Source organism: Equus caballus, chromosome 1, assembly GCF_041296265.1.
Source record: "Equus caballus isolate H_3958 breed thoroughbred chromosome 1, TB-T2T, whole genome shotgun sequence".
Taxonomy (NCBI): Eukaryota; Metazoa; Chordata; class Mammalia; order Perissodactyla; family Equidae; genus Equus; species Equus caballus.
The window spans coordinates 8122369-8139495 of record NC_091684.1 but is presented as its reverse complement, the minus strand read 5'-3'; the positions used below and the strand labels follow the sequence as shown (position 1 = coordinate 8139495).

At 51.6% G+C, this 17127-nt stretch overlaps 1 protein-coding gene and 1 non-coding gene across 25 annotated transcripts in view; both read right to left on the bottom strand.

Annotated features, from left to right (window-relative positions):
* Positions 1-1828: 1828 nt before the first annotated feature.
* Positions 1829-17127, bottom strand: part of UROS (uroporphyrinogen III synthase) — a 41631-nt gene continuing 26332 nt past the window's right edge. For 12 of the 24 annotated variants that reach the window (XR_011441564.1, XR_011441575.1, XR_011441560.1 and 9 more), the window contains 4 exons: positions 13350-13430; positions 11328-11413; positions 10246-10344; positions 1829-5326 (listed from right to left, as the gene is read on the bottom strand). Coding sequence is in view for 12 of the 24 variants with exons in the window: in XM_001490158.7 (XP_001490208.1) it covers positions 5192-5326; positions 10246-10344; positions 11328-11413; positions 13350-13430 (401 nt within the window). In the remaining 12 variants the exon portion in view is untranslated. Of the gene's footprint in view, positions 5327-10245; positions 10345-11327; positions 11452-13349; positions 13431-15255; positions 15934-17127 lie in introns of all 24 variants that reach the window. The other 12 variants (XR_011441590.1, XM_070275783.1, XM_070275791.1 and 9 more) reach the window with 4 other exon arrangements.
* On the bottom strand, positions 11802-11922 carry MIR9043 (microRNA mir-9043). Its single transcript, NR_128060.1, has one exon. It is a non-coding gene; the product is annotated as a microRNA mir-9043 (primary transcript).

Below are 17127 nucleotides of genomic sequence, written 5' to 3'. Positions count from 1 at the left end.
TTTATTACTTAGGATTACATTTGATTGTAACAGAAAACCTCAAAATAATGGTGGCTTAAACAGGATAGAAGTTGATATTCTCTTGCATTTAAGAAGTCCAGAGTTGGGCTAGTTTAGTGCCCTACAATCTTGTTCTACTAAGCTTCCTTTCCCAAGGTCATGTCGGGGCCCAAAAGGGCTGCTGGAGCTGTACTCTTGTATCTGCATTCCAGGAAACAAGGAGGAAGGGACCAAAGGTGCCTATTTCACTTCTGTTTACCTCCCCTGGACCACAGCTTAATCACATGGCCATGCCTACCTGCAAGGAAGCTGGAGAAGGCAGTTCTTATTCCAGCCGGCCCTGTACCCACCTCAATGTCGAGGGTCTTTGTTCCAGGGTAACAGATATTGAGGCCAACTAGCCAACCTTACCTTGGACATCTTTCTCCCTTAGAATTTTTAGTAAAATGGTTTCTTGTTTTTCTGAAAACCCACAACACAATGTTTTTATTTTGTTACCTTCCATTCACATCTAATGTAATACTTGGCATGGGCTATTATTTTAACCCACTGAGTTACCTACACGTAACTGAGTTAAAGCCCCTGAAACTTGGAACAGCGCCTGAGAAAGTGTCCCGTAACCATGAGCCTCGGCTAAAGGTCCAGAGGAAACCCCTTCACGGCTCAGCGCTGACCCACCGGCCCGCGGCCCAGCCTCTGGTTTGGCTCTTAGATTCCTGCATGACACTTTGCTCCCTCCCTTTGCAAAGACTTTCCTTCACCAGCTCTCCCCAGCACGGGAGCTGGTTGGGGTGGGTGCACAGGAGCCCATGTGAAGAGGGGACGGAGGCCCCAGGATTTGGCAGGCCTTCTGCACACCTCTGTTGAATGTCTTCTCCCAACTCTGTCCTCTCCCACCCCACATTCTGTCCCTTCCGATCCTCAGGAAGGACACAGGGAGGTTGGTCATCAGCCCCCGGCTGGGCCATCACTCCACCTAGAACTTGGGGCATCTTATCAGGGTGTCGTGTGGGACTCCTGCCTCGTCCCCTGCTCCCCACTGCTACACTGGACCTGGGAGACAGCCTGCACATCCACAACCCAAAAGCTAAACTTCCCCAAGCTGGACCTGCCCCCGGTGGGCTCCTCCTTATGCGGGCTTTCCATTCACTCTCTTCCAGCCACAGACCACAGACCATTAACTAACGTAACAGCTGTGGCCCTTAAGAGGAACCGTAATCCTCTGGGAGAGTGAGCAGAACTAACAGAGTGTGACCTCTCTAGGTTTAACTTTCCTGAGCTGTGGATGGGGTTCTACCTTCTGCCATCTCAGTCTCTTCGGAACCAGGGCTCCTCCCATCACTTTAAAACTGACTTTTGCTGACTCAGCCCTCATGTTCTAAACTGCTGATAGGAGCCCCCAGGCCAGCTGCCAAGGCCCAGGTTCCCACTTAGAGCGATGGCCAGGAAAACCACACCCTCACCGCTTTGCCCATCTTCTCTCTAATGGAATAGCTCCTCCTGCCAAGTTGGCTGGGACCCTTCCTAGTGACAAGCTGATCCCCATCTTTAACCAGACCTGCCTGCCTCACCTTGAGCCCTGATCACATCCTCTCCAAAAGGTCACTTTATGTTGCTGCGGGGATGAAGACGCCTGTAAACATCTAGTAAATCCTTGTCCCTGTTCCCTCCCCCCCCGCCCCCACTGGGCTGTGACATCAAGCCGCCTCCTTCCCCTGCCCCACCGTGGGGAGCTGTGCCTCCTCCTTGTTCTAGATCCTCTGTAACCGAACTCAATGGGTTTGTCTCTTGATGAGTGTGGAGCCAAAAAGCACAACCAAGACAGAAGTAGACCAAGAAAAGGTTTATTGCTTGCACAAACAATGGAGACCACCGGGGATAACTCCCAAAGCAGTGTCTCCCCAAGCCCGGTGGAGACTTTATACAAAAGAAAGCAGAAGATGAAAAGGTTTATTTGTAATGACTGTGTTCTTTTAAGGTGTACACATTATTATATCACGTGATCTAAAAACGGCTGGCTGGACCCTCCTAGAGGAGGAGAATTTAAGATGCTAATGAGTTTGGGTAACTTTAGGACATGTGGTGCTGGGGACATTTTGCAGGGGCCTTTCTGCAAACCTGTGATTTCTCTGCAAGACAGCAACATCTGCAAAACAGGGACAGCAACTTTTGCAAAACAGAACACACAATTTCTTTTTTGTCTCAAAAACACTTGACAGATAACCAGATCCTCAGTCACCCTTTCTTTGCCCAGTTCCCTGGTCAAACCCCCTCTTCTGAGGCCCGTGCCATCCCTTCTCACCCCCGTCTTCCATGTGCCTCCAGCTGGGTCTCTCTCCTTCCTTCTTCATTACGCAGTGCCATGCTGTACCTCTCCAGCTCCTAAGGTACGTTAGTGACTACACTCTGGCCATGAGGGACCTGGTCCGTGTGATCCAGTGGTTTTCAAACGAGGTGGCAGAGCTTCTAAGAACGCCTGTGGCTTGGGCTTTGCTCTAGAAACCGTGAAGCAGAACGTCTTGGGGTGGGGCCCGAGCGGCTTTGTTTTTAGCACATCACATGGTTTTGATGTGCAGCCGCGGTTCCTAGTGCATTGTCTAATCTATCTCACTTTGATACTATAGAGAAAAACGTGTATAATGCAGTGCTTTCCAAATTATTTTACTCAATTCCCTGGGACACGTGGTTGCCCTGTGCAGTTTCAGCACTCGTCCATCACCCCAGAAGTCCCCTCTGGCCTGTCTGCATTAGGCCCACACTCACACCTGCACATGTGCACTTCTTCCCAACTGGCCAACCTAGTCCTTTGGTGGCACTCTCATCCCCAGGTTGTCCCCATTACATGTCTGATTGGGCTGCTGCTCCCCTAACTAGGACCACAACCCCAGACTGGCAAAGTGGCAGGTTTTCTCGTCCTCTTCCTACCAAGTTCACCACCTTCCACAGAAAAGGCCCTGGGTTTTTGCCTCCCGCCGCAATCCAGTCGACTCCTCTCGTGGCGAAGCTGCTGGTCCCTGTAGTGGGCCCTGCACGGATAAGGACTATGGGGTGAGAGCATTCCAGGCCACAGGCTCCCACTGGTTTGACCCAAAGATAGAGCAGGTTTTCAAGAATAAATGCTGCTTAATTTGTTGTCTGACTTGTGCCCCTTTCCAGAGCTCTGGAAATAGTTGTTTGTAACAATTTTGTCCAGTAACAGCCTTGATTTCTGTTGGAGAGGATGTGCCCACCCCTCACAGCTCGCAGTCCTGCACATATCCAGTTATAAAGTGAAGCATGTACGGGGTTCTGCCCAGGTCAGATTAGTTCACTTTCTTCTCCTGTGCTGTCTGCACCTCTGGTCTCAGAATGACTCTGAGGGCCATGGCAGTGGCCTCAATCCTTGAGAAAAATGGGAGGAAAAAATAAAAAAGGAAAGGAAAGCTATGTTCGTTGCACTTAGTATGGCGATAAAGTGGACTCCTGTGGTTCAGCAATATTAAAAGGAACAAGTGATTCTATATAAATTTCAATTCTGTTCATAATCATAAGGATTTGTGTCTGTACTTCTGCCTTAGCCCAAAATGCAGAAATAGAGAGTAGGTGAAAACTGAGAAACTTGTGTAGCAACTTGACACTGGTCTCCATGCTCTGCCCTCCAAGCATGTGGCCAGGGGACTGCCTCACCCAGTCCAGGTACTGTCCACCCTGCACAGTCCTCGTCATACACAGAACCGTACAGCAGCCTTGACAGCTAAGGTTAGTTTAGCCGGCTCTGGTCCCTGACATTCCCTCCGGACGCTGGCCCCAAGCCATTCCTCCTGCAACCCTAGTGTGGCGGGCGCAGCATCTGGCAGCAGCGGCTCCTGCATAGCTGATGCAGAGTGGGAGGCACCTGGAGGCTGGGGAGGGGGGGAACCTCCCGGGCTGCAGGGGGCCTGGAAGGTGCTGCTGGAGTCCTGAGCAGGGCCTGCTTGGGGCTGGGCTCTTCCCCAAGAACAGAGGATACCTCCAGCAGAAAAGGGCTCCTTGAGAACAGGAAGGATTCTAAGCTCAACAATCCGGCTTCGACTTCCAAATCAGAAAGCAGAAGTGAAACAGACTCTGCTTCTATTCAGAAAAATGACGACACACAAAACCTGTGGAGTCATCACAGTACCTTTGCTGCAGAACTGCTGTCCAGGTCACACCAAGATTTGCACAGCCATTATCAGCGGGTTCCTACTTCCCTACTGCTGTTAATTTGATGGGAGGTGGTTTATGAACGTTGTTGGTCTGGGTCTATGTGCTTACGTTCATAAATCCCTTATAATTCGTCCTGGTTCTGTCACTCACTATTTGTGTGACCCTGAGCAAGTCATTTAACCTTGAGTCTCTGTTTCTTCACCAGAGAAAAGGGAGTAGTAGTGGTGTCTGCTCCTCAGAGGTGTTAGGAGGAATGGAGAGTGGAGAGGCAAGCCCCGTGCACACGGCACGCAGAGCTGCTCGATACAAGATGCCTTCCAACAAGGACCTTCCACAGAGGCCACTGGTTGGGGGCCACACAGCCATCCTTCCTACCACCCATTCACGTGTCACTGAAGACAGACCAGGCTTCACTGCCCCAGCTCAAATTCCGGGCCAAGATTTAAAAAGTGGACATCAAGTCTGGGGACAAGTCCTCTGCCCCTCTGCCAGCACTGCATCCACAGACCAGCCCCTTCTCAGTAAGCGCCACCTGCCTCACACCCTTACTGTGCTACGCTGCATTTACATTTCTGACGGAAAGTCTCTCCATATCTGAGCTACAATAGTCCAACAGCTCACAAAGCAGGAACATCAAGGCCCTTTTTGTAGCTGAAGAAAACTACTTCACACACATTCATATCAGGTTCGTCGGAACGTGGGCAGATCTGTTTCCTCCCCCAGCACAGCTTTGCACTGAAAACAACATGCAGCAAGGGACGCAGTCAGTGCGAGTAGCCAGTGTGGTTTATTCATCTCCTTCCTGCCACCAGAGGCAGCTCTCGCAGGGCCTGGGGGCTGGCGGGCGCCCGGCAAGGGTCCGAGTCAGCCTCCACGGAGGGAAGCCCGATGTCAGCCCCAGTCCCATCTGGATCCCTGTCTGGGTGGCTCCACTAAGCAGGAAGCAGAGTTGAGGGCATGGCTTCCTTGCTCCACCAGTGGCAGCCGTCCTGGCCCAGTGGCGAGCAGCCTGGTCCAGGGGGCTGACTCAGCAGCTGTGGGGCTGCAGCGCCGTCCTGATGCCAGCGGCCAGCGCGCTCGGCGTGGGGCTCTCTGCAGTGCAGCTCACAGGCAGGCCCTGGGCGGCCAGGGCGCGAGCTGTGGTGGGGCCGATGGCTGCAAACTGCAGAGAGAAGAGGGAGGGTGCCTCAGTGTGCCAGCAGGGGTGGGGGAAGCAGGAGGGCGATGGGAGCAGGGTCTGTTGGACATCTGGTCAGGACATCACTGCTCGGGCGAGGGCTCATGAACGTGATAATATCTCCTGATCTGAGTCTGGCTTTAGAGCCTGCAAAATGCCCTCACCTCCATGATCTCATTGCAGCCTCCCCGGCCTGAGTGAGCTCTCACGGTCCCTGTGGCTCAGGTGGGCGGCAGGCACCTGAGGCCTGCCCTCTTGGCTGAGTCCTCAGAAGCCACAGCTGCCTACAGTTCTCTGCCTTGTGTCTCGGGGCCCTGGGGGGGGGGTCAAGTGGAGCACAGGACAAAGTCAAAAGGAACTCTGGGGGTGGCAGGGGTGGTAGCTGGACCCCTAGGAAAGCAGAACAGTCAAGACCAGGGCCTGGAGCCAGAGGGTTGGGTTCGAATCCCAGCTCCGTAGGACAGTGGCGTTAGCAAGCCACCCACCCTCTCTGGGCCTCTGTCCCCTCACTCGTAAAAGAGAAAGGTTAACAGACTTCCTCATGGGGCTGCTGCAAGGATTACGTGAGGTGACGCGTGTGACCGCGTGGCTCAGCGCCCGGGACATATAAACGCTCAGTGACCGCCAATGGCGCTGCTTGTAGGGTCACTGTTATTCCAAATTAGAAACCCCGAGGGCCAGGGCCTCACCAGCAGGACGTGTCCCAGGGCCACATCCAGAGCCTCGCTTCGGGCTAAACATGATTCTTAGTCGGGACTCTGGCCCTTGCTAGCTGTCATTACAGGTCACCGAGCCTCTCTGAGCCTCAGTTTCCTTACCTGTGCAAGGGCCACAATCATCCCTGCCTCACAGCACTAGCGCGGGGATGAAAGGAGAAGATCGACAGCTCCCGGCAGAGAACACACTCGTTTCCTGCCTCCCCACCCGGATTAACAACGTGGACGATGCACCTACCTGGAGAGGCCTGTGAGCGTGAGGAACTGAAAGAGCAGCCTCACCCAGCACCCCGCCTCACCTCCCTCCCCAGGTCGGGTGGTGGGACAGTGAACAAGGGCGGCCTTTGCGGACCAGGACGCTGTGGCCTGAGGCTCCTCCCCGGGGCACATGGGAATGAGAGGAAGAAGGCTGCTGTCCCACAGAGGCCTGAGCTCCCTGACCCCCTACTCCACCCTGTGAAGCATCCACTCCTCAAGAAACTCCCTGGAAAAAAAACCGAAGTCGGACCCCTATCTCATACCATACACAAAAATTAACTCAAAATGGATCAAAGACCTAATGTAAGAGCTAAAGCTACAAAACTAGAAGGAAACACAGCAGTGAATCTTCATGACCTTGGATTAGGCAATGGATCCTCAAAGCCACTCAAAGCACAAGTAACAAAAGAAAAATGAGAGAAATTGGACTTTATCAAAATCAGAAAAACTTTTGTGCTTCAAAGGACACCATCAAAAAAGGGAAAAGAGAGCTCACAGGATGGAGAAAACTTTTGCAAATCATGTATCTGATAAGGGACTTGTATCCAGAAAAAAGAACTCTCACAACTCAACAACAACAAAAGGACAAATGGCACAGATGTGAAGACATTTCTTTAAAGAAGATGTAAAAATGGCCAATAAGCACATGAAAAGATGCTCAACATTATTAGTCATTAGGGAAATCCAAATCAAAACAACAATGAGATCCTACTTCACACCCACTGGAATGGCTATAATCATAAAGACAAAAAAATCAGTGTTGGCGAGGATGTGGAGAGATTAGAATCCTCATATATTGCAGGAGGGAACGCAAAACAGTACAGCCACTTTGAAAACAGTTTGGTAATTCATCAAAATGTTCAACCTTAAGTTACCATTTGATCTAGCAATTCCACTCCTAGGTATATACCCAAGAGAAATGAAAACTTATGTCCACACAAAATATTGTGTTCAAGCGTTCATCATTATTCATAATAGCCCAAAAGCAGACACAGCCCAAATGTCCATCAACTGATGAATGGATAATAAAAGGTGGTCTGTTCATAGAACGGACTATTATCTGGCAGTAAAAAGGACTGAAGTGCTGACACATGCTGCACCACGGAAACCTTGAAACCTCCGTGCTGAGCGCAAGACGCGGTCACAGAAGACTGCATACTGAACGATCCCCTTAACGTGAAATGTCCAGAACAGACGAATCCAGACATGGAAAGTAGACCAGTGGCTACCAGGGGCTGGGGGGTGGGGGAAAGGGGAGCGACTGCTAATGGGTACAGGGTTTCTTTTGGGGTGATGAAATGTTCTGGAATTAGATGGTGATGATAGTTGTACAACTCTATGAATACACTAAAACCCACTGAATTGTACACTTTAAAAGTGTACATATTTAATTCATAAAAAGTGAATTTTATGGTATGTGAATTATATCTCAATAAAGCTGTTTAAAAAAAATTTTAAAAAGAAAGAAACTCCCTGAGACTGGGAACCAGCATACAGCAAACGTGGTCTCTGCAGAAGCAGGTTTTGGTCACAACATGACTTTTCCACCAGAGCCTATTATTCCCTCTGAATTCCTTTGATCACAGGACGAAGAACATCTGGAGAGTCTGGAGAGTTCCAGCTGTGTGACTCGCCACACTGGCCTGGACAGACCTGCCCCGCCAGACAGGGCTGGACCAGGGCTGCAGGGGGTGCCCTCTGGAGCAGGGGAGTCTAATGTCTCTAAGCACTAACGTCCTCACTCCAGCACTGCGCACCAGCTGGGGAGGGAGGGCACCAGCTCAGGTGTGCGAGGCCGCAACCGGGGCTCAGCCGGCTCAGAGCCCCGCCCTGCCACTGCTGGCTACTTACTTCTAGGCATGAAGATGGCCACTTCACAGGGCTGTGTGAGGGTGAGCAGTGAGAAAACAGGGAATGCACCTGGCACGTGGTAAACAGGAAACTCAGCTGCTTCTATTTGGTGGTTGTTAGGAATTTTCTGACCTACTGCTTTGTGATGATCCCTGTGTGGCCTTTAGAGACATGTGCATGGCCTTCCCAAATCAACTGTCAGCACGTTCAGGTCAGTGGTCACCCCTTGACCGTTGGTGGCCCACCCATACTTTGTGCAGGGCTGTACAAACGGTGGGTCCTATAAAGACTCCTGGGGAGGGAGGAAGACCACCTGGCAAACACAGGTGAGACAGGAAAGCCACGCTCCCCATTCCAGATGGAGGCCTGTGTCCTCTGTCAACCTGGAAAGATCCTGCCTCAGCCAGGGAAGTCACTGTGATGAAGGACAACTCCCGCTGGGGACACAGCATCTCTGTGGCTCCCAATAACCCACAGTAACTGCTGATGGCGCCCGCTCTGTCCTTTGTTCACCTCCCTGGTGGTGCAGAGCCACGGTCCGGTGACATTCTTAACTACTGGTGGGTGGCACACTTTACTGCTACACTAAGAGGTGACTGGGCAGAACCCCCAAGAATGTCTGGAGGTGATGGGAACGTGACAGATCTAGGATGGGCACGCTTACCTAACTCCCAGCCACTGGGCAGCCTGTGGACTAAGTTTAGATTTCAAGTGTCCATCTGCGCTTTTAAAAATGTTTCTTTTTGAAGGAAGATACATTATAATTAAGTAAATCTTTAGTTCTTCATCAAGGCTGACAAATACGAATATGAAGAACCCCGGGGTGAATTCTGTGTCGTTATGTTACCAGGCTGCCCAGGTGTTTCACAGCCAGTGTGACTGGATGGGCTCATGCTGCAGGTCCTGCAGAGGCAGTGTGGCACACAGGGACAAGATGGGGTGCCCAGCACCGTTCCTCACCCCAACCTCCAAATGGCGAGCACTCACTGTGCCGGCTCCTGTGCTGAGCACTCCGTGGTCTTGTCTCTTTAATCCCGCCAACCCTAAGAGTTAGGCATTGTCTTTCTTCCCCAGTGACCCAAGTGCAAGTCTTGGGCCTTCCTGTAACTCACCATGTGACTTTAGCAGGTCATTTAACTTTTCTGGGCCTCAGTTTCCTCACCTGTAATGAGGACAATGGTTCCCATTTTGCTGGACTCCTACCCCGGACTGGTGCGAGAATTACACGACATATTGCCTGGAAACGCTCCGTCATCTGACCATGGCTCTGCTAGCACCATGGCCAATAATGTGGGATCGGTCTTCCTAGTTTCATATCATGGCTCTTCCCACAACCTGTGTGACCTAGGGCAGGACACACAACTTCTCTAACCCTAACACTCCATCTGTAAAACTGGGAAACTGTGCTGTGGGACGCACCTGTGAGAAGAGGTGAAGGCATTCCCTCCGTGTGACTGCGTGAGTGCCCACAGTGCTGGCAGCCCCGTCCTGGGGCCCAGGTCACACCCACACCCTCTCCTCAGCCCCACAAAGTACTCTCATTACAGGTGCCATAACAGGTGTGATGACCCGTAGACTCATAACAAACACAGGTCCTAAAAAGTATGAATGTTAAGTCCTTTGAGCTAAAAGATAGGAAAAAGAGGAATGCTTTTAGAATAGATAGTTCAAGACATTTAGATGGAAAAAGGGGGAAAGGATGCTAATGACTGTGACAGGCCCTGAGCTGAGGACTTCACTTGAATTCTCTCCTCTAACCCTGAGACTACTCCGCAGGCAAGACCATACACATGTCTATAAAGGCCACAAGCGGATAAGGATCCTCAGGTTACAAATGAGGCAACAGGCTCAGAGAAGTTAAGGAACTTGCCTAAGAGCACCAGCTAGGAAGTGGCGCTCCTGAGCTTCAAGCCTGGGGCTTGGGAATTCTGGAGCCCTGCCTTTCCAATTCTACAGAGCTGACATCTGGGCATCTGCTAGGTCAGGAATGCTTTGACCTTACATGGAAACTTACAAAGGACACTGAGTAAGATTAAAAAAAAAATCTGAAAAAGACCAGAAGCCCACTAAATACCTCACCTTAATTTGATCAATGCTGTCACCAGATAACTCTTGAATATGCTTGAGACTGTGCGTAAGGCCAGAGGGACTGAAAAATGTGATGCTGGCTGGAACGCCCTGTGGGGAGAAAACAAGATGACTCCTTTGCCGTGAAGCGGAGAATGTTCCCCGAGCCCCGCCACTGCCAACCCCTCAGCCACAGAAGGCAGCCCCTGGCAGCCCAGGCAGATTCTCAGCGGGGGTGGGGTCCCAGCTGGTGTTGGCATTCTCTGCCCCGTTGGGGCTGAGTTCAGGCCAGGAACTGTTCAGAGAGCAAAGTGCGACGGAGGGGCTGGGTGCTGCTCCTGGGTCACTCTGCCAGCCCCCAGGTCTGTGTCTGCCCGGCCAGAGGACATGGGCACTGTGGACTCCATGTGCCCAGCCAAGTGGGCAATGCCTGTAGCAGTGTGGCCAAAGTGGCACTGGTCAAGTAAGGCAGCAGTCGAGCCCAGCTCCCTGTCAACCCTCCATCCCTTCTGGTGACAGGGCAGACAGCAGACAGACTGGCAGCGTGGCCTTTCTGCTTTGGTTTGTGCTAACAGGACTCCCACGACCAGCAAGGCCATCAGAAGCCAGTCCTGGGAGAGGAAGTGGGGGCGTGTTATAGATGTGGAAAACTTCAGTCAACTCAGACACGCACCAGCCACTCTTCTGCCTGAAGCCTCCAAAGGTCCCCGTGGCCTCCCAAAGTCCATCCAGACTCCTTGGTGGGCACTGCAGGCCTGTCTAGTGTGGGCCCAGCCTCCCTTCCAGCCTCTGCCCCTACAGCTCCAGCAGTGCTGGCGCCCCTGTCAGCCTCTGGCTTACTACATCTGGGATGCGGTACAAAGGGCTTTACAGCAATTATCCCCTTTAATCCTTACAAAAACCTTACCAGATGGGTCTATTCCCATCTCACAAACAGATGGAGCCTCCAGAAAGTCACTTCCTCAAAGTCACTCACTGGGGATGTTGGAACCACGTACGGAGCCAACAGGTGCAAAGGTGCAACAGGTGCTGTGTCCCCCACCCCCATGCCTCCACCGCCTGGGTACCCACCCTGCCTGAGGAACAGAACGCACCTGCTGGGAATAGTAGCTGTTCAGGTTCGCTTGGATTCCCGGGTGTGGAATCTTCTGATAGACAGTTATGCTTTCCATGGGAATCCCTGGACACAATCAAAACCAGGAAACAGACTTCATTGCCCTGGGAACACAACGGAGTCTCTGCACCTCGGGGCAGTTAGTGGAGACCCCCAGTGCAGCACTACCCTCCTGGAACAAGCTGCCAGGGGCTGGGAGTGTGGCGCAAGGACATGCAGTCTCGGCTGGCCCTCTGCGGCCAGGTGAACACCGCGGGGGAGGCTGAGATGGCAGAGGAAGGACAGGGCCCTGAACCATGGCCTGCCTTCAGACCCACGGGTGCCTTTTCTTCCCGTGTTCGTGTGGGGTGTCTGAGGGACCGTCCTGGCCACTCCACCTGTGCTGTCTGTGTGGAATCCCACGCCGAGGGCAGGGGTGGGGGTGGAGCTCTCAGGGAGTTTTTCAAGGGGCTGAAGCAGGCAGCCAAGAACCTTCTGAGGCCCAGAGGCCTTGGTCCCTGGCAACCTTGGTCTCCAGCAACCGGATGCCAGGAACTGAGGTCCAAGGGCAGGTCTTGGGAGAGGCCATGAGCCAGAAGGGGGGCCTGGGTCAGGAGCTGCGTCCCAGCTCTGCCTCCACGGGGCCACGTGCTCCTGGACGGGCCACCCCTCTCGAGCGGCTCCAGGACCCCCGCCTATAAATGAGTGGATTAGGCTCCGGACTGCCTCACGTTCCCTCCTGTTCCATTCAGTGACTCTGAACCTTCCCAGGGTTTCACAGCTGGCGAGGAGGGAGGAGGCACTGAAGTGACCAGCACGAACTTCGATCACAGACACATTTACTAGGGCAGCCTCTCAGCAAGGAAACCTCAGGCTTATGGAAATGAAGTAGGAGAGAATCTCTCAGAAGGAATCAAGATAATTTTAGCATAAAACAGCAACCTATCACCATTTCATACCCAAAAACCTAAAGAAAGAAAGTGAAGTAGCAAATCTCTGATTTACGTAGGATTTCTTTAAAGATATCCACGCTCAAGCTTTCTCTTTTGTTCTCTTCTGGCACTTTTCTTGTTCCAGAAAGGCCCCTGACCTTGCAGATCTTAGTGCCTAATGTCTTCTGCCAGTATTCCTGGTACATTCAGAAGATGGATGACAACAGGGGAGAAGAGATGCAATCTCGCTCCATTTTAATACAGGGCTTAAATTCATCCTGGGTAACACACTTCATGTGGATTGTTGGAGGCTCAGGGCAAAGGGAGAGGGTGTAACAGTTGCAGTTCCATGAATCGCTTGCTTTTGGAGAGCCAGGCATTATGCTACGTAACCTCACAGCCGCTCTCTGGTTACAGGCTCTGAAGCTGTGGAGACAGGCTCTATGGTTACAGCCATTTCACAGCAGGACACTGATGCACAGAGAGTTGCCCTCACTCACCCAGCTAATGAACAGCAGAGGGAGAATTCACATCTGTTTTTGTCTCACCCTAAAGTTTGTACTTCAAACTGCAGATTCCTTCTTGCTCCCAGACCAACTATGTGACGAGGAAAGGTGTGCAGGTGACACCTCAGACATCTGAGTCAACGGAGCTGGAATGCTCCAGGGCATGGGCTGGTTCCTAGACAGTGAAAGCCCAGGGACCACAGGGGACCCAGAAGGAGCGAGGCCTGAGTGGCGGGGCTGGAGCATGCTGCATGCCAGCATATCAGCTCCGTCCCTGGACGTCCTTCTACCTGTGAAGCTGCCCCGGGGTCGCCTCCAGACCACTACCACTTGTACCCTTGGTGAAGGCTCAGTGACACTGCGTGCTCCCAGCTGGAGCTGAGCAGACAAAGCAAGGAAAGCAGACAGCACCCCCACACCTAACATGAGGAGTGCCCCGCCCTCCCCCGGCCTGGCTGATCCACCCAGGCCTGCTCTCCCTTGTGGTCCCCGCAGGGCTGACCACTTCTATCACCATGAAGGCTCTCAGCAGACGCCAGAGAGGAGAGGGAGGCACCGCCCCACGAGTCGGTGCATTCTAGTCACCTTTGTCCTTGAGCATTTTCGGCAGGATCTCTCCTTTGAGGGTTCCACAGGGAAAGAGAAGAGGCAGTGCTGATGACTCCCCTGCGAATAAATAACCAGACTTTGTAAAAGCTCTGGAGACACTCCAGGGGAGGGGCACGTGCACAGGGGCGTGGGGAGGAGCAGCCCCAGGCCCTGCTGTGCTCCTCGGGTCTCAGTTCCAGCGACTGTAAGAGGCAAGGACAATGGCTACCACGCTGGCCTTGTATACAAAGCTCACAGAAGTAATGTGGACGAAGGTGCTGAGAACACTAACCTCCACAGAGGCCAGGGCTGCCGTCCCCCATGCTCCTCTAACCCCCTCTCATCCTGAAGTGGCTCCTGGGCAGCAGTCACTATTTAGGGTGCAGACTCTGCACCTTAACCAGAATCAAGAAGTCAGAGGTCAGGCCTGGCGCTGGCACTGGAGGAGACACTCTCTACCTCTGGAGGAGCCCTGGATGGGACAAGAGGCGGCTGAAGCTGGGGCTCCAGCTCACGAGGAGGCAGAGAAACAGCAGCCAAGAGTGACCTGCAGCCATCTCCAACAGAGACAAGCTGCACGCCCACTCACATCCCAGCCAAGACAGCAGCACCAGGCCAAGTGCCCAAGGGGCTGAGGGACCCTGTGCAGGAGCCCCGCCTGCTAAGAATGGCCCTGCCTCTCATCCCTGCTCCACGTCTCCATGCTGGGGAGACTTACGGAATTTTCCGCTCTAAGCTCACTGCAGAATCATGAAGACAGCATGCGATTTGAACACGAGTTTGAGACAATATCATCCAACAAAACTTACGGGTTGTCAGATTCCAGAATCCTCCTCAAATGTGAAAACAAAGCATTTTAGTAGAGCTAATCATTTCCCCTCCACATCTGTCTGTCCAATGTAAGAAGTGTTAATGGGTGTTGGTCATACACAAACATATACTTTTCTACATCTGTAAGACCTCTCTGAACACATCTTTTTTTGGTGATTGCAATCAAAGGAAGAAATAAACCAAACTTTTCCCATCCAGCACTTTCTCCATGATGTCCAGCTAAACAAGAGGAATAACCACAGGCTTCTTTGTTTCAAGTTACTAAATAACTACAAACCGATGCATGTTTTCTTTATTTAAACTGCTCTGTAAACATCAGTATGTACTGACATATAAAAGAACACAAGGAATTATGAAATTTTTAAATAGAGATAATAGATGCCCACTGACTTCTCTTTCCCAGTGTGAGGAAAATGTATCCATGCACTGGGGGTGCCATCTCTAGAGACACATTTTCAAAGCCATGTTCAGGTGCTGTTTGCTTAATCAGAGCCCAGGCATCCCTCCAGTGCCTGCGTGTCTGTGCCTGTTGCGGGGTGGGGTGTGCAGGATTCTAGGGGCCAAAGCTGCTCCAACAGACCCTTCTCAGCCCCCTGCTCTGGGGCAGCTGTGGGAATCCGGCAGGAAAACCAGGGGCCTACCTTTCCAGCAAGCCGAACCCCAGAGGTGTGCAAAGCGCCTTCGGGAGATTGTAGAATTTACTGCCCTTCGAAGCATCCCTTCGGCAGGTCCAGCAGAGTATTGAGCTGCTCATTCTTATTCTCTGACTGCTGGCCTCTACTAGGGAGATGGGGAGCTTAGCATCTGCTTCCTGGCCCAAGACAGGCATTTGTGTCTTTCTCACTGCACCCCCAGTGCTCAGCAGAGAGCTGGGCCATGCAGGCCAGACCAGCTCAGCTGCCTTCCTGGAAAGCGCTGCCCCAGCGGCAGATGGGCAGCAAAGCTGACAACGTTCTGGTTGAAGCCTCTTTCACTGCCAAGGGGAAAGCTACCTCAACTGTATTTCCTGGGGAGCTAACCCCCTTTGAGAAGTCAAGGGCAAATAACCCATTCCTTTTTGGGATAAGCTTACCGCCTGCAGATTTTTAGACCAAATAGGCCAGTGCTGAATAGGTCAATGTTAAAGCTGATTGATTCTGCAGAGGTGAGAGAGGCGGTCTCTCCGGGACAACAGAGAGAGACAGGAGCCTGGCAGGAGTCTAAGCTGACACTCAAGTGGTGAATCATGGGGCTCAGAGGCTCCGCTCTCCAGTCCTTTAGCAGGACAGAGGCCTGGACTGCTCGGCTGTAGGGGTTGAAGACAGCAGCGGTGTTGAAACTCCTAGGAGAGTGTCATGCAGCTGGGGTGAGGCTCGATAAGTAGTCACTGTAGGTAACCAGGATAACGAAACTGATTTTGTAAATGTCATTTCATTGGAGGACATGTGCGCACGTGTAAAACTCCACAACTTGCAGGTGTGCAGTGATTTCACCCTCTGAGGTGCTGCTGTGACAGTCCAGGCTGTGTACGCAGTGGGCACTTAACTGTGGATAACTAGGATAATGAGTCTGATTGGGAGGGAGGGAAGAAGAGCTGAGCAAGTCTTCAAGGCTGCAGTAACTTTTGTCAGCTCCAAGTCCAGGAGGACATTTCAAATAAACTTCAGCACAGTCTGACTGCCTTTGACTTCCTCTCTCTCTTTAAATTTTGTAATTGTCTTCTGTCTTTTACCATTTAACTTGCACTTTCTCCTCTGTTAGAGGAGATATCCTGGAAGGGAAGGAGAATTGTCTGTCAGAATGATGTGCTATCAGATTAAATGTGTTAATAGCTTTAAGCACTTACAATAGTGCCTATCATAGTAAGTAAGTGTTTAAGTAAAATAAGCAATAACTATGATTCGGGTCTGTTTACTCCAAGCATTGAGAGTAGATTCTTAGCTTTTAAAATCAAGCTTCAGAGTTTACTCGGGGAGAAAATCATTAATGCCTTGGTAAAACCAAGGTGAAAATCCTTCCTTGCAGTCAAGATGGATTATTATTTGGATATTCTACTTGTGAACTGAAGATTTATTAGGACCCACAGACATGCTGGAAATAAATTAAAGGAAGTGACAAGGGCTTTGCAAAGAATGCAGACCAGTCTCCTTCGTCCGAGATAAGGGCAGAACCTGTTCATATCCAGCACCCAAGCCCTGGGTCAGTTAATTGTGTATCTCAGTGTGCTATCTCAGCTGTGACACAGATCCTTTCCGTCTTGTGTCTGCAAAGTGAGGAACACCAGCTTGACAGCTCTGGACCTTAGAATAAGGAATGACTCAGTTTCCTTCCATCTCCTTCCAGAGCTAATGCATCAACTGTGAATGCAGCCAAATCATCTGCTGAGGAAACAGGCTGGAGCGACCTATTCCATTAAGGAGCTAAGTGTCCCACCCAAAGAACCAGTAATCTTCCCTTATAAAACCTGGCACTTAATCACACAAGGAATGCCAAGGTCGACCACTTACATTGATTTCTACATTAAAAAAGAAGGGATTTGATACCATTTAACAGCGACCATTATCCCCTGATACGATGTTAGAAACAAAGAGTCTGGAGTTGGATCACTGTGGAACATTCTGAATATCTGCATCCCACCCAGCAAACAGCTGGGGGAGGAGCCCAATCATACTGATGCTCCTCTCCCTCAGCAGAGGTGAGGCTCAATGGCTGAGAAACAAACCCTGGGGCTAGGGCCACATGACGAGGAGCCTAGGACAGTGCTCACCGCTGGAGAGCCAGAACAACTGCTCTTGGCTTTTCAGCAGCTGTTTCAACACCTGGCTGCACAATAGTGAGCAACTGGCGTGTCTGTGCTGATGTTAAAGAAAATGGCTCCTCAGCCACCCACAGTCTGGATCAATCCACAGGAAGCAACAAGGCAGCCACTGGGGGCCTTCTGCTTCAGGAGCTACACATCTGTTCA